Below are 13,871 nucleotides of genomic sequence, written 5' to 3' on the forward strand. Positions count from 1 at the left end.
AACTTACACTTTAGGTGAACGCGAGGATAAAAATGTGATAAATGACCCGCATGAGGTGCTCATATAATCTAAACCAGAGATCGTATATAAACACTCTTTGAAATTTTGAGTGATCGTGATAATGATGGAAGTTGTTAAAAGCTCCTGCGAATCTATTAAATTGTTATAAAAAATGTTATAGCGCGTCACAGTTCAACTTTCATCGAGTGCAAATTAAACGTTCCATTGTGCGCATGCGCATTTACGACTAGTTAATAGGAGAGATGGCAAAGAAAAACATTTATTGAAAGGTCGGACGAAAAATGCTTTTCTCATATAAACGTAATTCCCATTCCCAAATCAAAAATTGTCGACCTGCTTTTATTACCGCGCTGAGTTAAAAGCTTTTATATATCAAGCTATAAATCGTGATGTGTGGCTAATTAAACTCAGAATATGGAAGAAGAAAAAAAAGCTGAATCTGACCAAGAAGGCCAATCAAAGAATTCTGAATTAGAACCAATCTCCTTAAAGAGAAAATCCACAGATTTGGATCTGGATGTAGCATCAAAAAGAGAGAAGACAGACGTGGAAGATGTAACTCAAGTTAAAGAAGACGTCAAAGATGATGTTGAAGGTTAGAACATATTTTGTTATTAACAATGTTAGGTTAATTAGTGAGATTTTGGTTAACCGTATTTCTTTTCTTTTTATTTAAAAATTTTCTGAAAATTTTATTTAATTTAACAGGAAAGTGAAAAACATAGATAAATATATAAGAGAGTGATACATTAACTAACTCATACTATTCCTAAAGACACGGTTGGACACAAATGTGTCTAAATATATTTAAAAAAGACTTAGTTTAAGTATAATTGTCTTGTTTATACATTTGTACTCTGTGAATTTATAAACACATTTCGTTTTTATGCAAGTCGCAGTTTTGTCTTGTGTGTTGTGCTTAATTGTTACATTTAATGTTCTGCTTTCACGTGTGATGTAAACTTTAAATTTTACTCTAATAAAGCTTAAACATAAAAACTTTATATTTTGCCCATTATTTTTCGGGGGACAAATACAAAATATGTGCGAAAAAAATGTTTTAACTTTATACAAACAAATTTAATAAACTCGTCGCACACTGGTGAAAAAGTTAGAGTGACATTCCTTAAATTATTTAATTTAAAATAATCGGCTAACACTTTCTGACGTTATTAATTACAGCTATGGATATTGAAGATAATTCTGTCGCAGAAGAAACAAAATCTGGAACTTCTACTCCAGCGATACAAGTTCCTGACGCCTCTAGTGAATTAGTCAAATCAGAAAATATTTCCGACGAGAAATTACGTTTAGATTGTGAAGAAATATCTGATAAAAAAGCAAAGGAAAATAATGAACCAAAAGATTCGGAACAAAAAGATCAGGTAAAAGGTTTAGAACAAAAGGATGAACCAAAAGATTTAGAAGAAAAAGATCAACTAAAAGATGCAGAGAAGGTAGATGATAAAAAAGATGCAGAACTGAAAGATCTACCTGAAGATCAACCAAAAGAGGAAATGGTAGAAGATCTGAGCAAAAGCAAAACGATTAAAGATGATCTTTTGAAGCCTGAGCTCCCATGTACTCCTCCTACGCTCCCAGATGAAGATGTTGAGTTTAAAGCAAAGGTGGAAGAGCCTGCTGTGGAAGAAATGGCAGTTGATCTTTGTAAAACAGTTGGAACGGTGATTGTTCTCAGTGATGATGAAAACGGGAAGGAAAATGTGACGGAAGATGATGAAATGGAAAAGATTAAAAAGGTAGAAATATTTTTATGATATTTAAACACTTTAACACAGTTCAAAGCTGCAAACTCAGACAAATCAACCAATATCGAAAGTTGAACAAAATCACAAACCTAATTTTTAAACCAAAAGGCATTTTTACACTTAGATGCTGAATTTTGAAGGTGACAATTATTATTCTTGTTTGAGAGATAAACCAAAGATGATAATAATTATCTTAATATTCTTTTTAAACGATTTTGCCTTTAATTACTAGTTGTAGAAAATTCTATGGTTGGCTTGCCCACCATGCCACCCTACAGTTGGTGCCTATGATGAGTGATGACTGATGACTAATGGCAGTATTTTATTGATCTTTTTGTTTTTTTTCACCATGAATGTAAATATGTTGTTTTGGTAAATCAAAAAAAAATCAAAAAATAAAAACGAGTTTATATGTAATAGTCTATGTAACATTATAAAAATACATTCCTATATTTTTTATAATAACAGTAATAATACCTTATTATTTTTTACACAGCTACGAAACGAACAACGAGAAAATATTCGAAAATTAAAAGCTGAACTTCATAAAGAGGAAGCTCATCTTACTTTGATTAAAAGACTTCGACAAAATCAGATGTCAAAGCCAAAGGTATGTTTCATAATCTTTGAATTATAAATAGGTTAAATGAAACGATGTTTCTTAAATTACATTGTATAACCCAGGCTTTATATATAGATATATTAGTATAATATATATATATACAATATTTTTAAAAGTTGTTGGTCATGTGTTATATAATAAAAACTTAAAAAGTTGTTGGTTATATGGGCGAGACCCTGCGCCTACAAGGCATGCAATGAAAGCAATGATTGAAGCCAGAGTTGGTTTATTATTCTTCAGTAAACTTTAATAATTTTCATTTTTATTTTTGAAACTGTAATAATTTTTTTATTCAAGGCTATCAATACATCATCTAATTCACCAGCACTGCACGAAAAACAACGACCTTCGCATCACCAGGTTGGTTATTTACTTACAAGGCTTAACATGCATTGAAGGCCGCATGTTTGGTTGGTAGCAAGTTGGCAACTATGTGTTAAAAGGTCCTAATAGTCCTTAGACTCCTTATATGGCTCAAACAAAAACCATAAGTAAAATTTAAAATATATATATATAGTACTGTGGGGAGATACCTTGTGCACCAAAAACCCATATTTCCTGTGTGTTTTTATTAGTTGTCCTCTTGTCTGTATCATAGGCAAATCATAAACTGTCTGTATGATTTAACATTGAAATACTTCCAGAACATAAAACCACAATCTCCTGCTCCAAATATTTCATCAAATAAATCATCTCAACTGAAATCCACGATGAGTAAATCATACAACCAGTCATCCAGTCATAACAAGGCAAGTGTTGCATTAATCTAATGTCCTCTTAATTAACACAACAATTTTGATCCCTTCTCTCGTTCTTTAAATAACATAACTTTGTTATCGTCTTCGAAAAGATAAATAAAAATTATGTTATGTTTTAACAATGTCTGTGGTCTGTAAATTCCCAGACCTTGGCCATGAACCATGTTTATATTTCATAACTTAAAATTTGTTTGCGCTAAATAAAACAATTTGTAACAATCTTCAACAAAGCAGAACTTAACCAAAACACATCTATAAATTATAGTCATTTGAAAACAATTGCACAAGAATAAATCTATATAATTTCAGTGGTTCTTATTGACATTCGTAACCTTTTTCCCTTGCTGCACCCCTTCCAAATTACCCTCTTCTAGAATTGTAATTGTATTTATGTAGAGTGGTAGACCAAACCAACCTTAATGTTTCAGTATCCCTGCACCCTCTAGGAACAATTATAGCACTCCTGTTCAAGTCCTCTGATATAAATAATAATTTTTGTTTCAAATTTTCAGACTTCATCAGCTCAAGCCCAAGCAAACAGGAATGCTATGGCAGCGATGCTACAGATGCCCCAGCTTGTTGCTGCTGCAGGTGGAACGCAGAATGCTGCAGCCTTATTGAGAGCCCATCCTTCCTTAAATCTACAGAATGCAGCCCAGTTATTACTTGGTAAGTCAATGCAAAACTTTTGGTATTGAATATTCCAGCGCCGTGGTACAGTGATTAGTGCAGATGCATCCAGAGGTTAAGTGTTCACAGCTCGTCGCTGCAAGCCTGCAACTGTTGTGGGCTTCAGAAAGACACTAAGTGAGAATTGCTCCAACCTAATGGTTACTAATGGGTTGTCTAAATTATTAGCTATACTGAATCTGTAAGCAAACATGAGGTGTATGATACAAAATATACGAGTTTTAACGACTGTCGTTTTCCCCATCAGAGTAATAAAGCAGTCGCATTTATTCAATATACATAATTTGATATGCATATCAATTTTAGGTTTTCTCAGACAGAGCTTTTTTGCTCAAAGGTTTTAATTTCCATTGCAGTATGTCATCAGCGTTTAAAACTTGTAGTAAAACTGGGAAAACCTCTCCAGTCACGGCTCACCAGTCATGCAAACAGCCTCATGTGTGTCTGTTTTTACATACTCTCAAATTTGGTGTGTGGTAAAACTAAAACAGACTCAGAAAATTTTGATCGTATTATGTCTGGAATATTAAACTTTGCTGGGCTGTCAAGTGATCATCTCTTGCTATCAAAGCCCTTGTCACCTACAATTGGAGAAGTAGCAGGCTTTAATATTCGGTCTATGTGGTTGGGGTAATGGGCCAAGTCTGGCCTAAATCCCAGGTCCTCACGGACCTCACCCATACAGAATGAATGTGGTAGCACCCTGGATGTTGGGATAATGCCCCAATCCTAGTCTTAATCCTAGGAGCTTGGACCCATGGGCCATGGCTTGCCACATTGCAGGACCTCACCCACATATAATATAGTCTGCAATATTAACTATTCATTTGATTATATATAGAACCATAACATGTTGGAACATTATAATAGGTCAAAGTCCTGGTGATCTGAGTAAGATGCAACAACTTTTACAACAACAACAAAAAGCGATACAAGCACAAAGTCGACCGCAACCTACACTAAAGCAGCAACAGGTCGACAAATTATTCTGTAATTTTTAATTTTTATGAATAAATATCGTAAATACTCGTAAATACTATAAATATTTCAGTTACCCAGATTCTTATGTTTCAGTTATATACTCAAGATATTATATTTTATGTATCCAAAACATTGGGGTACTTTTAGTGTACTGCGTGTGTGTACACATAGTTGTCACGTTTTTACGCGTGACGGATGGATTATAATCGAAATTAACTATCGAAAGTATCTCGAAGCTGGTCCCTTTAATCACCAGAGCTAAATGTCCTGCTTATTCTTGTTCATATGGAATAGCAACCTTGGCCCATTGCTTTAACACCCAAATCCTGTTTAGTACAATTTCTGATAAATTAGCATTAAAAACTTTTTTTTAATTTAACATTAAAAACACTAAGATTTTTTAATGTGACGAATATATGAAAACTTTTTTGTTTTAACCAGGCCTCCGCAAAATTAGCGCTCCGGAAGCAACTTGAGAAGACCCTACTTGAGATTCCTCCTCCTAAGCCTCCTCCGCCGGAGATCAACTTCCTTCCTAGTGCAGCAAGCAACGAGTTTATTTGTCTCGTTGGATTGGAAGAGGTAAATTTATTGTAGCATTATTTTTTGGGGGCAATATTTTATTCTTTTTTACATTTTTTGTGTCGTTATTTAATTCTATTTAAAAAAAAAATTTGCACCATTTTTCCTTTGTATTACACCTGGTTTTTGAGCTTAAAAAAATGTTTTAAAATGTGGTTTTGCTATGCCTTGTAACAACGCAAGACTAAGTAAGTTTTAATCATCCTGAACCAAAGTTTGTATATTGCGTAAAACCATGCTTAAATATCCGGTTTACCCCTGTTTGTTGCACGTTGCAACTTGCAACCTTTTTTAGTTAAAACGTATTCTCTTCTAACCTAACTGTGTTGTAAGATTACATTTGAAATCTTAGTTCATTTTTTTAGAGAAAAGCAATTACACCTTATCTAATTTTCAATTAGGTGTACTGTATATATTTTTTAAACTTTATAAAATATTAATACCCAAACTCAATATAGTGATATCTTTTCTACAGTATAGGCAGTCTAGACATAAATTGCTCTCATGTTTTTAGCTCTATAATACTTGTGTGTTTTTAGGTCGGAATTATTTGCGTGTTTTTACTCCAAATTAAATATGTGTTTTTTTAGGTCTAAATTACTTCCGTGTTTTCAGGTTGTAAGCAAAATTCAACAACTTCAAACAAAGTCAAGCAACAAAGCTAACGAAGCCACACTTCCCCCATTCAGCTGCATGCAATGTAATTAACTATAAACCAATTACAAGTTTGTGTTTCATTATTAATGAACTATCTTATCCATGTTTCAAAACAAATCTGTTTTGGTTAGGAATCATGTTATTTCACTTTCTAGTAGATGTAATTTATTTTCTGTTGATTGAATAATGTTGCAAAAAACATTATTTATATTCTGCTGCTCTTGCTTCCAGGCATATTTTAATATGTAGCTTAGATTTTCGGTATAAAACTGTTAATTTTATTTCATACAGCATTTCTATATAAGCTTAATTTATCCGCCAAGGTGTTCAGGTGTAGCAAATGAAACTATGGTATAATAAAATTAGGCTTTTTATACCTACAGCAAAATTACATATTAAACTATGCATGGTAGCAACCAGCAAAACAAGTAATCGACAATATTACCGAAGAATGATTAAGTTATATTTATTTATTCGAACACTGTGTTTAAAATTCTTATGCTTTTAATATTTAAGGTGAAAAAGACTTCAGTCCTTTATGGAAGATAAATGCAGAAGGAAATTGTGTGATGTGCCTGCAGTGTGTGATGTCAAATCAGAAGCGAGCATTAAAAGCCGAACACACTAACCGTCTTAAAACTGCATTCGTTAAGGCGCTTCAACAAGAACAAGAAATTGAACAAAAAATGCAGAAACAGGTTCAACTGTAATATTTACTTTACAAGATTTTTTTATCAAGGCACTAAAATAACATGAGTTTTTAAAAGTAGGCTTGACACTACTACTAATATAGGCACGAAACTACTTCTAATTAAAATTCACAACAAACCTATTAAATTTTGCTTTCGCTTTCAGCAATCCGCAGAAAAAATAAGCTCTAGTAACGACTCTCTGGAGGCAGCTGTAGCAGCCGCTGCAAACCAACTTCAAAAACAACAACATCTCAAGAAAATGCAGGAGGAACAGCTTAGACAGCACCAGCAGCTGCTTCAGGTAAAATTATTTATTGAAAAATGTAAAAAATCAATGTTTGAAAAAAATACTATATATATATGTGTATATATATATTTAAATACCCTTTTCTCATGCCATTTTTTACCAATGAAGTATTTTTAATTCTTTTTTAATTTGAAAAAAAGTTATGTTGTTTTTTATATACCAGCGTGCACAACAACAGTTACAACAAAGAAGTTTCGGTAATTTCCGGCCAACAGCTCAGCAAATACGGAATGCAATGCCACAAGTTCAGTTTGGGTATAACCAGTCTAGCAGTAAGCATTGTAAGTCCTTGATTTGTCATCTGTAACTCTTTTAGGAAAGTTATATTTATCATAAATTGTTTTTTTTTAGCAAAAAATGTTGATCGTCAGTTCTTGTTAGACATGATGCCTAACAGAGGCAATTCCTCTAAATCACAATCTGGCAATTGGAAATGAAAAAAAAACAAGTTTTAGTAAGAGTTTGGTGCGTCAAAAAACACAAATTTTTTATGTGGATTTGATGTTCTTGTACACCCAGTTGAAGTGGAGATTTCTTGTGTTGTTTTGTCCTGCAACTAGGCAATATTGTACATATATATATCATGAGTACACCACAGTAATCACAATAATGGAAGCATGCAATTATAAATCTAATACCTTTTGGTTTTAAATAATTTACCAGCCCAACTATTCTAAGCTGTCAAACAGATACAACAACATGAGGAAACTGATTTTCGTTTGTATTACACCGCGAAATACAAAATAACAGTCACATTTTCAGTTTATTCGTAAAATTCAACCTGTATAACTTGAAATAAACTGAATTTAACAAAATAATTTGTGGTTTGACTATTCTGAGAAAAATTATAATATCAAAAAAAGGTGTTTTTAGTACAAAAAGTGGTCATTTTCTTATTTTTTAGGTTACCAATTTTGGTAAATTTTTGATTTATATTCTCTTAAATTTAAATTATCCGACGTTTCAGTGGTTATTTTTTGTATGCATTTTGCAACAAAATGGGAATAAATATTTGATCAGCAGCCGGAAAAATAACATATGCCATGAATCTGGTGCTTTAACGGTTTCCTAATACATTTGCATATTGCAGTTAGAGTAATGCAACCACATAAACCATTACATTGGCTTTAAACAACCACCACTTCTGTTGTAATAATAAACTCTCGGTAATGTTTCGGAATTTTACAGTGCAGAAAAACGAATAATTGCTTCGTGTACGCAAAAAATCTACTTTTAGGATAGGACAAACTATAGTAAAACCGAATGAAAGAAAATTGTAATTTATGAATACATAAGCATACTAAATGTTTAAGCAATATGGGTTCCTAGTGCTTTCATAAATAATTGTCTTGACTAAGTTTTAAAATGCAAGTGACAACGTTTATGAAAAGCGGTCAGCGGTTCTTGTATTATTTATGCCGAAAGTATACGCTTTCTTTTATTGTGTGGTTGTGTATTTGAATTGTGTGCACGCGCAAGTCGACTGGAAAACGCAAAGGTACATTTAAATTATTTTTACTGTTGCTTTTGATTAGCTTGGTTCGTAATTTATATATCTTTTATCAGAACATGAGTCGTAACAAATCAATTAATTTTTGAGTCTCAGGCGGCATTAGTAACCGTTCAATATTTGAGAATCTCAAAGGACGGTTCGCGCTGCTAATTTATACTATACGCTACAGTGCGGATTGCGACATGATATAGTATATACATATAGTATATCATTAAAACTGTCCCTATGCTCAGTTATAATGAAAGTAGGTCAGCTTAGTTGCGTCATACTGTTGTATTATTTTGTAAACAACGCGTCGTACACAACTACTCGTTATTTGCGACTAATACGCGGCGTATGATGCGCATTGCCTCACGAGTCATACGTCATTTTTGTAACCGAGGTGTGCCTGGATTTTACGCACATCACTTAGTGTTGAAGTAGAAAATGGTTAAATGAAGTTAAAATCACAACGTTCGTGTTGTTGTGCAATTCGGTCACGACAGGTCATAACATAATTAAGCTTTCAAGTGCGACTCATCCGCGCAGTGACCCCGTGCTAATGCAAGTTAAAGCTGTGGCTTAGAGGGGAGAAATGCGGAGAGGAGAAAAAGAGCAATGCAATCAAGGTTCAGTGCTGAAGAGAAAGTGAGAGGTGGAAACGAGAGAGTGAAAGTGAAGAACAGCATGCATAATTAAGCTGTTGTCCAAGGGCAAAGAAAGCGCACACCCCACTTAGTAAATATGTGCTGCTATATGTTTTCAGTTAGATAGAAGCATTGCTATGTATAAATATATATCGTGCTTGTAGTTCCTCTGAGGCAGGTTTATATGTAAATGCAGAGCAGTTGTATTAAAAACTAGAACAAGTATATTGCTATGGTAACTACACCAATCGTCGGGGTTGATTGCTTTTTTATTGTTTTACAACTTAGCGCAAGAATCTACACTTGTAGGTCATGTACCATATTTATTTAAATGTGTGAACAAACCTATTTTGTGAAATATTCATCCGTGGCAAAATATATAAGTTTTTCTTATATTTTTATTCATAGCTGTATATTTTTATTTTTATAATTATATGATGTTATATATAGAAATTATTACGCCTGGAGTTACGAAGATTTTAGGCTTTCGAGACCATACATATTCTATTCTACAACGCTAGATGCAAATGATACAAATTTATGAAACCGATCTATATAAGTACAGCAGTTGTCCGCCTCCAAATAAAACCTTAACACGGCCAAGTTATTATCTGCAAAAGCATATCTTCCATTGCGTAATTATCTATTATTTTCGGTATGCGCTGACGTTGTCCAAATTAATTATTACGTTGAGGCAATCGCGTAAGCCTTCTTTATTTTGATATGTCCCGACGAAAACCGAATGGTAGCAACGAAAGTATACCCCGGTTCTAAATTTGTTGTTTGTTGTTGTTTTTTATTGTATTACGTTAAGTTGAAAAATCTTGTGAAATTTTTAATTTTTAAAACATTTAAAGAATTCATTAGATGTATGTTTGATTTCACAAACGTTATGGCATTCTTGCCTCAACACGCTTGCTGCGTTATAAATCTAAAGGAATCCGACACAATTCCTTAACAGACTTTTCGCTTAAAGCAGAAATCGAAAAAAACAGCCGTATGTTCATTACAGCGCGAATGAAATTGATTTTTCCGGTTCGTTCTTCTGCCCGCCATCATTTATTTAGCGTTCTGTCTAAATGTATCACGTCGTGTCCAGCTGTTCAACTGGGTGTCCATTAAATCAGGTGCTTTTGACGTGATCAGTTTGCCAAGTAAGAGAAATGTACCAGTTATAAAATGTCCGTTCTCTTATCTCGTGTTCGTTTTAAGGTCTTCTTTTAGGACGCCACGGATTATTTTATGAGCTATCGGCCTTAGCGCTGTTATTTTAACCACCTACTGAACAATTAATTATTAATGGGTGCTTCTAAAACCTTGTAATAAGAATAATGTGATGCCCCATTAGCAAAAACATGCCGTAATACGTTTTGCTTATTCCTGTTATACATGATCTAATTACTCAGAATACATTAAACTGAGTGAAGGTACAGCAGGGCGAGTGCTCATTTAACTTTTGTTACAAGTTTAATCTCTTTCACAGGCGTGTGTTTAAAAGTATATATCATGGTTAAGTAATTCTTTGACATATACTCCCGGACCTATGTGAGTGAAACCTGAACTTCAAGATGAGAGACCTTGCGCTTGCTGTCATATATTTCACGGTGTCATTCTTTGGAATCATTGGAAATGTTATCGTTCTTTACGTTCTTCTGCGCCAACGAAGAGGATGGAGCGTTACAACAACCTATTTGTTTAACCTCGCTCTTTCTGACTTGTTGTTTTTATGTATAATGCCCTTCTGGGGACATCAATATTTAAATGAGCTGAATTGGGCATTCGGGTTGGGCTGGTGCAAAGTAGTTGGATCAGTAACTTCTATAAACATGTACGCAAGCGTGTTCTTTCTAACCGCAATGAGTGTGGATAGATACATGGCGGTAGTGCACGCAACATCCGTGAATGTGGTCCGGAACTCCTGTATAGCTCGTTGGGTTTGTATCAGCGTTTGGTCGGCAGCTCTTCTGTTATCGTTACCCCGCGTTCTATACCAAACTCTACAACCAATATATCTTTCTGGGCCATCCACAAATACAACACTTGCAGGCAGCCCGGGGTTGTACCGTGATACCGGTGATACAACAGATACCACGGCTGAGTCACTTTATTCGCTCGCCCCAACAAAAGATCCGAATGAACTGATGAGACTTCCGTGTAACTTTTTTATACCAGTCAGCAGTACCAAGTGGATAAAAATGGGTACGATTCAGTTTATTGGAGCCATGATCGGTTTTATCGTGCCAATGATTGTGATTTCTATTTGTTATGCTCGAATTGTGGTCACAGTGAAAAAGAAGGTTATCAGCAAAAAAGTTCGCAAAGATCGAGTGGCGAAACTTGCAGCACTTGTTGTGCTTGCCTTCTTTTTCTGTTGGTTGCCGATGCAAATAATGCAACTGTTTTCCGCTCTTGGAGGCTGGTGGAAAATCAAGGCTTTTAATTTTGACAAAAATTTGTTCCATGCTGTGTATCCCTTCATGATCGCCCTTGCATATTCAAACAGCTGCATCAACCCGATAGTTTACGCTTTCACCACCACGAACTTCCAAGAAAACATTAAGGATATATGCGGATCAGACAAGGCTTCTCGACCTTACAAAATGACGTTAAGTCCACAACCCGGCAAAAACGGAGACGGCAAAACGGGGTATGCAACTAAAACAGAAGCAATTAACATGTACAGTCCATGCGCACCTAGAAGTAACCACCAATATACCCCAGCAGTGCAAGTGCACGCAGAACAGGTAAGTAAACCCAAACAAACCCATGTCATACGCCTACCCGTACCGTCATGACCCAACTTAAATATTTATTACAATACAGAACTCACCTGGTGATCTTAGAAACCAAAACCACCTGGAAAATGAAAAACAAAACGGTGCGGAGACTTTTGAGAGCCAGAGTTTTTCATATTATTCGTGCCCAGCAGTAATGCAAGGCCTGGGAAAAATTAACTGCGAACAATCAGGCGCAGATTCTGTTGCAATTCATTCTACACCGCTTGACAACGATGCTTATGATTGCATTGCTACCGATGCGGTATGAACTATTGAATATTTTACACCTTGTACTTATACATATATGTAACTTTAATTTTCAAGAACGCAAAAGTAATTTATTGTAAAGGTATTTCAACAGACAGTGTTTATTGATGGCTATTTTAGCAACACAGTTCCATTTGTAGTGTTGCTATGTATGTGATACACCATTTATTATGTTATTATGAGAAAAACGCATGTCACACCACTTATTATTGTATAGTACTGTGGGGTAAGATGGGACTCCTTTATCACATAATATCCAAATATTCTGATCGTGTTTTGAACAGTTAACATCTGTCAATGGAAATCGTGAGGATACGGTTCTATAATTCTTTGAATGTCTCATTTTACTATCGAATAGGACGATTAAACAGAATGAAAAAGTGTCCCGTCTCCCCCATTCTATGTATTGCCCTAAAAATACTTTTTTTGATGCTATGATGCTTATGTTAGGTATTCAATTTATTATTTTTTCGCTATAGAGAATATAGTTGTACGTCGTAATTTATAAACTTTGTTTTAAAAGAAAATAGATCAGCAGTCACTGTGGTATGTTCATTTTGTCACCAATTAGTCTAAAACAAAACCACATTCGATAAATCAATCGACACAAAACCACATTTTACTGCATTTGTGTTTGATTGAAATGTCGTCTCTCTTATTGGTTTAAAACGAATGTTTTTAGTGTATGTGTACGCATCAATATACTCCCGCAAATGTACTTGTAATCCATGGTGTTCATTCAGCCAGTGGTAGTAGTTAAACACAAATATGGCCTCTACACCTCGAAGTTGTCACACGGCAGGAGTGGTATCAACAAAATGCATAATTCATTGTCATTTTACAAGCGCTTTTGCTCGCCAAATTATGTTTTATGACCGGGCTTCGCCGATAGTAAGGAGCCAATGACTAATGTAACCATTGTTAGAATGTCAATGGCAGAAGAACAAAACACGTAACAGAGGTTAAACGAGTCTAAATGCTTCATGGATAAGTTGTGCAATATATGCGTTATTGATGCGTATGCGATTTAATCTTCGAGATCTTTTTTTGCAATAAGTTCTTTTAATTACCTTGCCACAAAATGGTCCAGTGCCAATGAAAGATATACAAACAGTTTACACCTTTAAGGGGCAACAACAGCAGCGAACGACAAAAATATACATTAAGTTGAATGATATAGTAGGGTGGGGTAAGATTAAACATCTTTTCATTCTGTTTTCTTGTCCTATCTGGTAGCAAATAAGGAACATTCAAAGAATTATAAAACCGCATCCCCACGACTTCCATAGACCGCTGTTAATTATTTAAACCACGATCAGAATATTTGGATATTACGTGCTAAAGGTGTCTCGCCCCCACCCTCCATATCTAGATATAAGACAATAAACAAAATATAGTTTTAATATAATGCCATTCTATATTATGCGCATTTCCAGACATCCCATGAGAAATGTTTCATTAAGTGCGAATTATAGAAATTGATCCACAGACAGCTTGTTCTATTTATACTTCCCATTCGATCAGAAGCCAAAAGCAAACATTGTTCATTTTAAACACGTTTCTTCCTTACAAGCAACATCACTTATTTTTTGTCATTTTACCGCCATAT

The 13,871-nt window shown here is 34.6% G+C and overlaps 2 protein-coding genes across 4 annotated transcripts; both read left to right on the top strand.

Moving 5' to 3' along the window:
* The first annotated feature begins 283 nt into the window (after positions 1 to 283).
* LOC149727737 (uncharacterized) lies at positions 284 to 7,897 on the top strand. Of its 3 annotated transcripts, XM_089888132.1 has the most exons (14): positions 284 to 616; positions 1,204 to 1,413; positions 1,468 to 1,781; positions 2,287 to 2,400; positions 2,710 to 2,772; positions 3,057 to 3,161; positions 3,683 to 3,839; positions 4,731 to 4,834; positions 5,283 to 5,423; positions 6,039 to 6,123; positions 6,597 to 6,778; positions 6,936 to 7,073; positions 7,243 to 7,360; positions 7,431 to 7,897. In XM_089888132.1, exons 1-14 carry the CDS (start codon positions 436 to 438, stop codon positions 7,514 to 7,516), a joined length of 1,998 nt encoding a protein of 665 aa, XP_089744258.1. In that variant the 5' UTR covers positions 284 to 435; the 3' UTR covers positions 7,517 to 7,897. The 3 variants fall into 3 exon arrangements, with proteins under 3 accessions (XP_089744258.1, XP_089744259.1, XP_089744257.1); XM_089888131.1 differs by having other exon boundaries at positions 286 to 616; positions 1,204 to 1,781; XM_089888133.1 differs by lacking the exon at positions 3,057 to 3,161 and having other exon boundaries at positions 285 to 616; positions 1,204 to 1,781.
* Positions 7,898 to 10,185: 2,288 nt separating this feature from the next.
* LOC149727738 (type-1 angiotensin II receptor A-like) lies at positions 10,186 to 12,987 on the top strand. The gene is made up of 2 exons (XM_089888155.1): positions 10,186 to 11,962; positions 12,042 to 12,987. The coding sequence occupies exons 1-2, from the start codon at positions 10,787 to 10,789 to the stop codon at positions 12,261 to 12,263; spliced, it is 1,398 nt and encodes a 465-aa protein (XP_089744281.1). The 5' UTR covers positions 10,186 to 10,786; the 3' UTR covers positions 12,264 to 12,987.
* Positions 12,988 to 13,871: the final 884 nt, after the last annotated feature.

Source organism: Ciona robusta, chromosome 11 (assembly GCF_009617815.1).
Source record: "Ciona robusta chromosome 11, ASM961781v2".
NCBI classification, from domain to species: domain Eukaryota; kingdom Metazoa; phylum Chordata; class Ascidiacea; order Phlebobranchia; family Cionidae; genus Ciona; species Ciona robusta.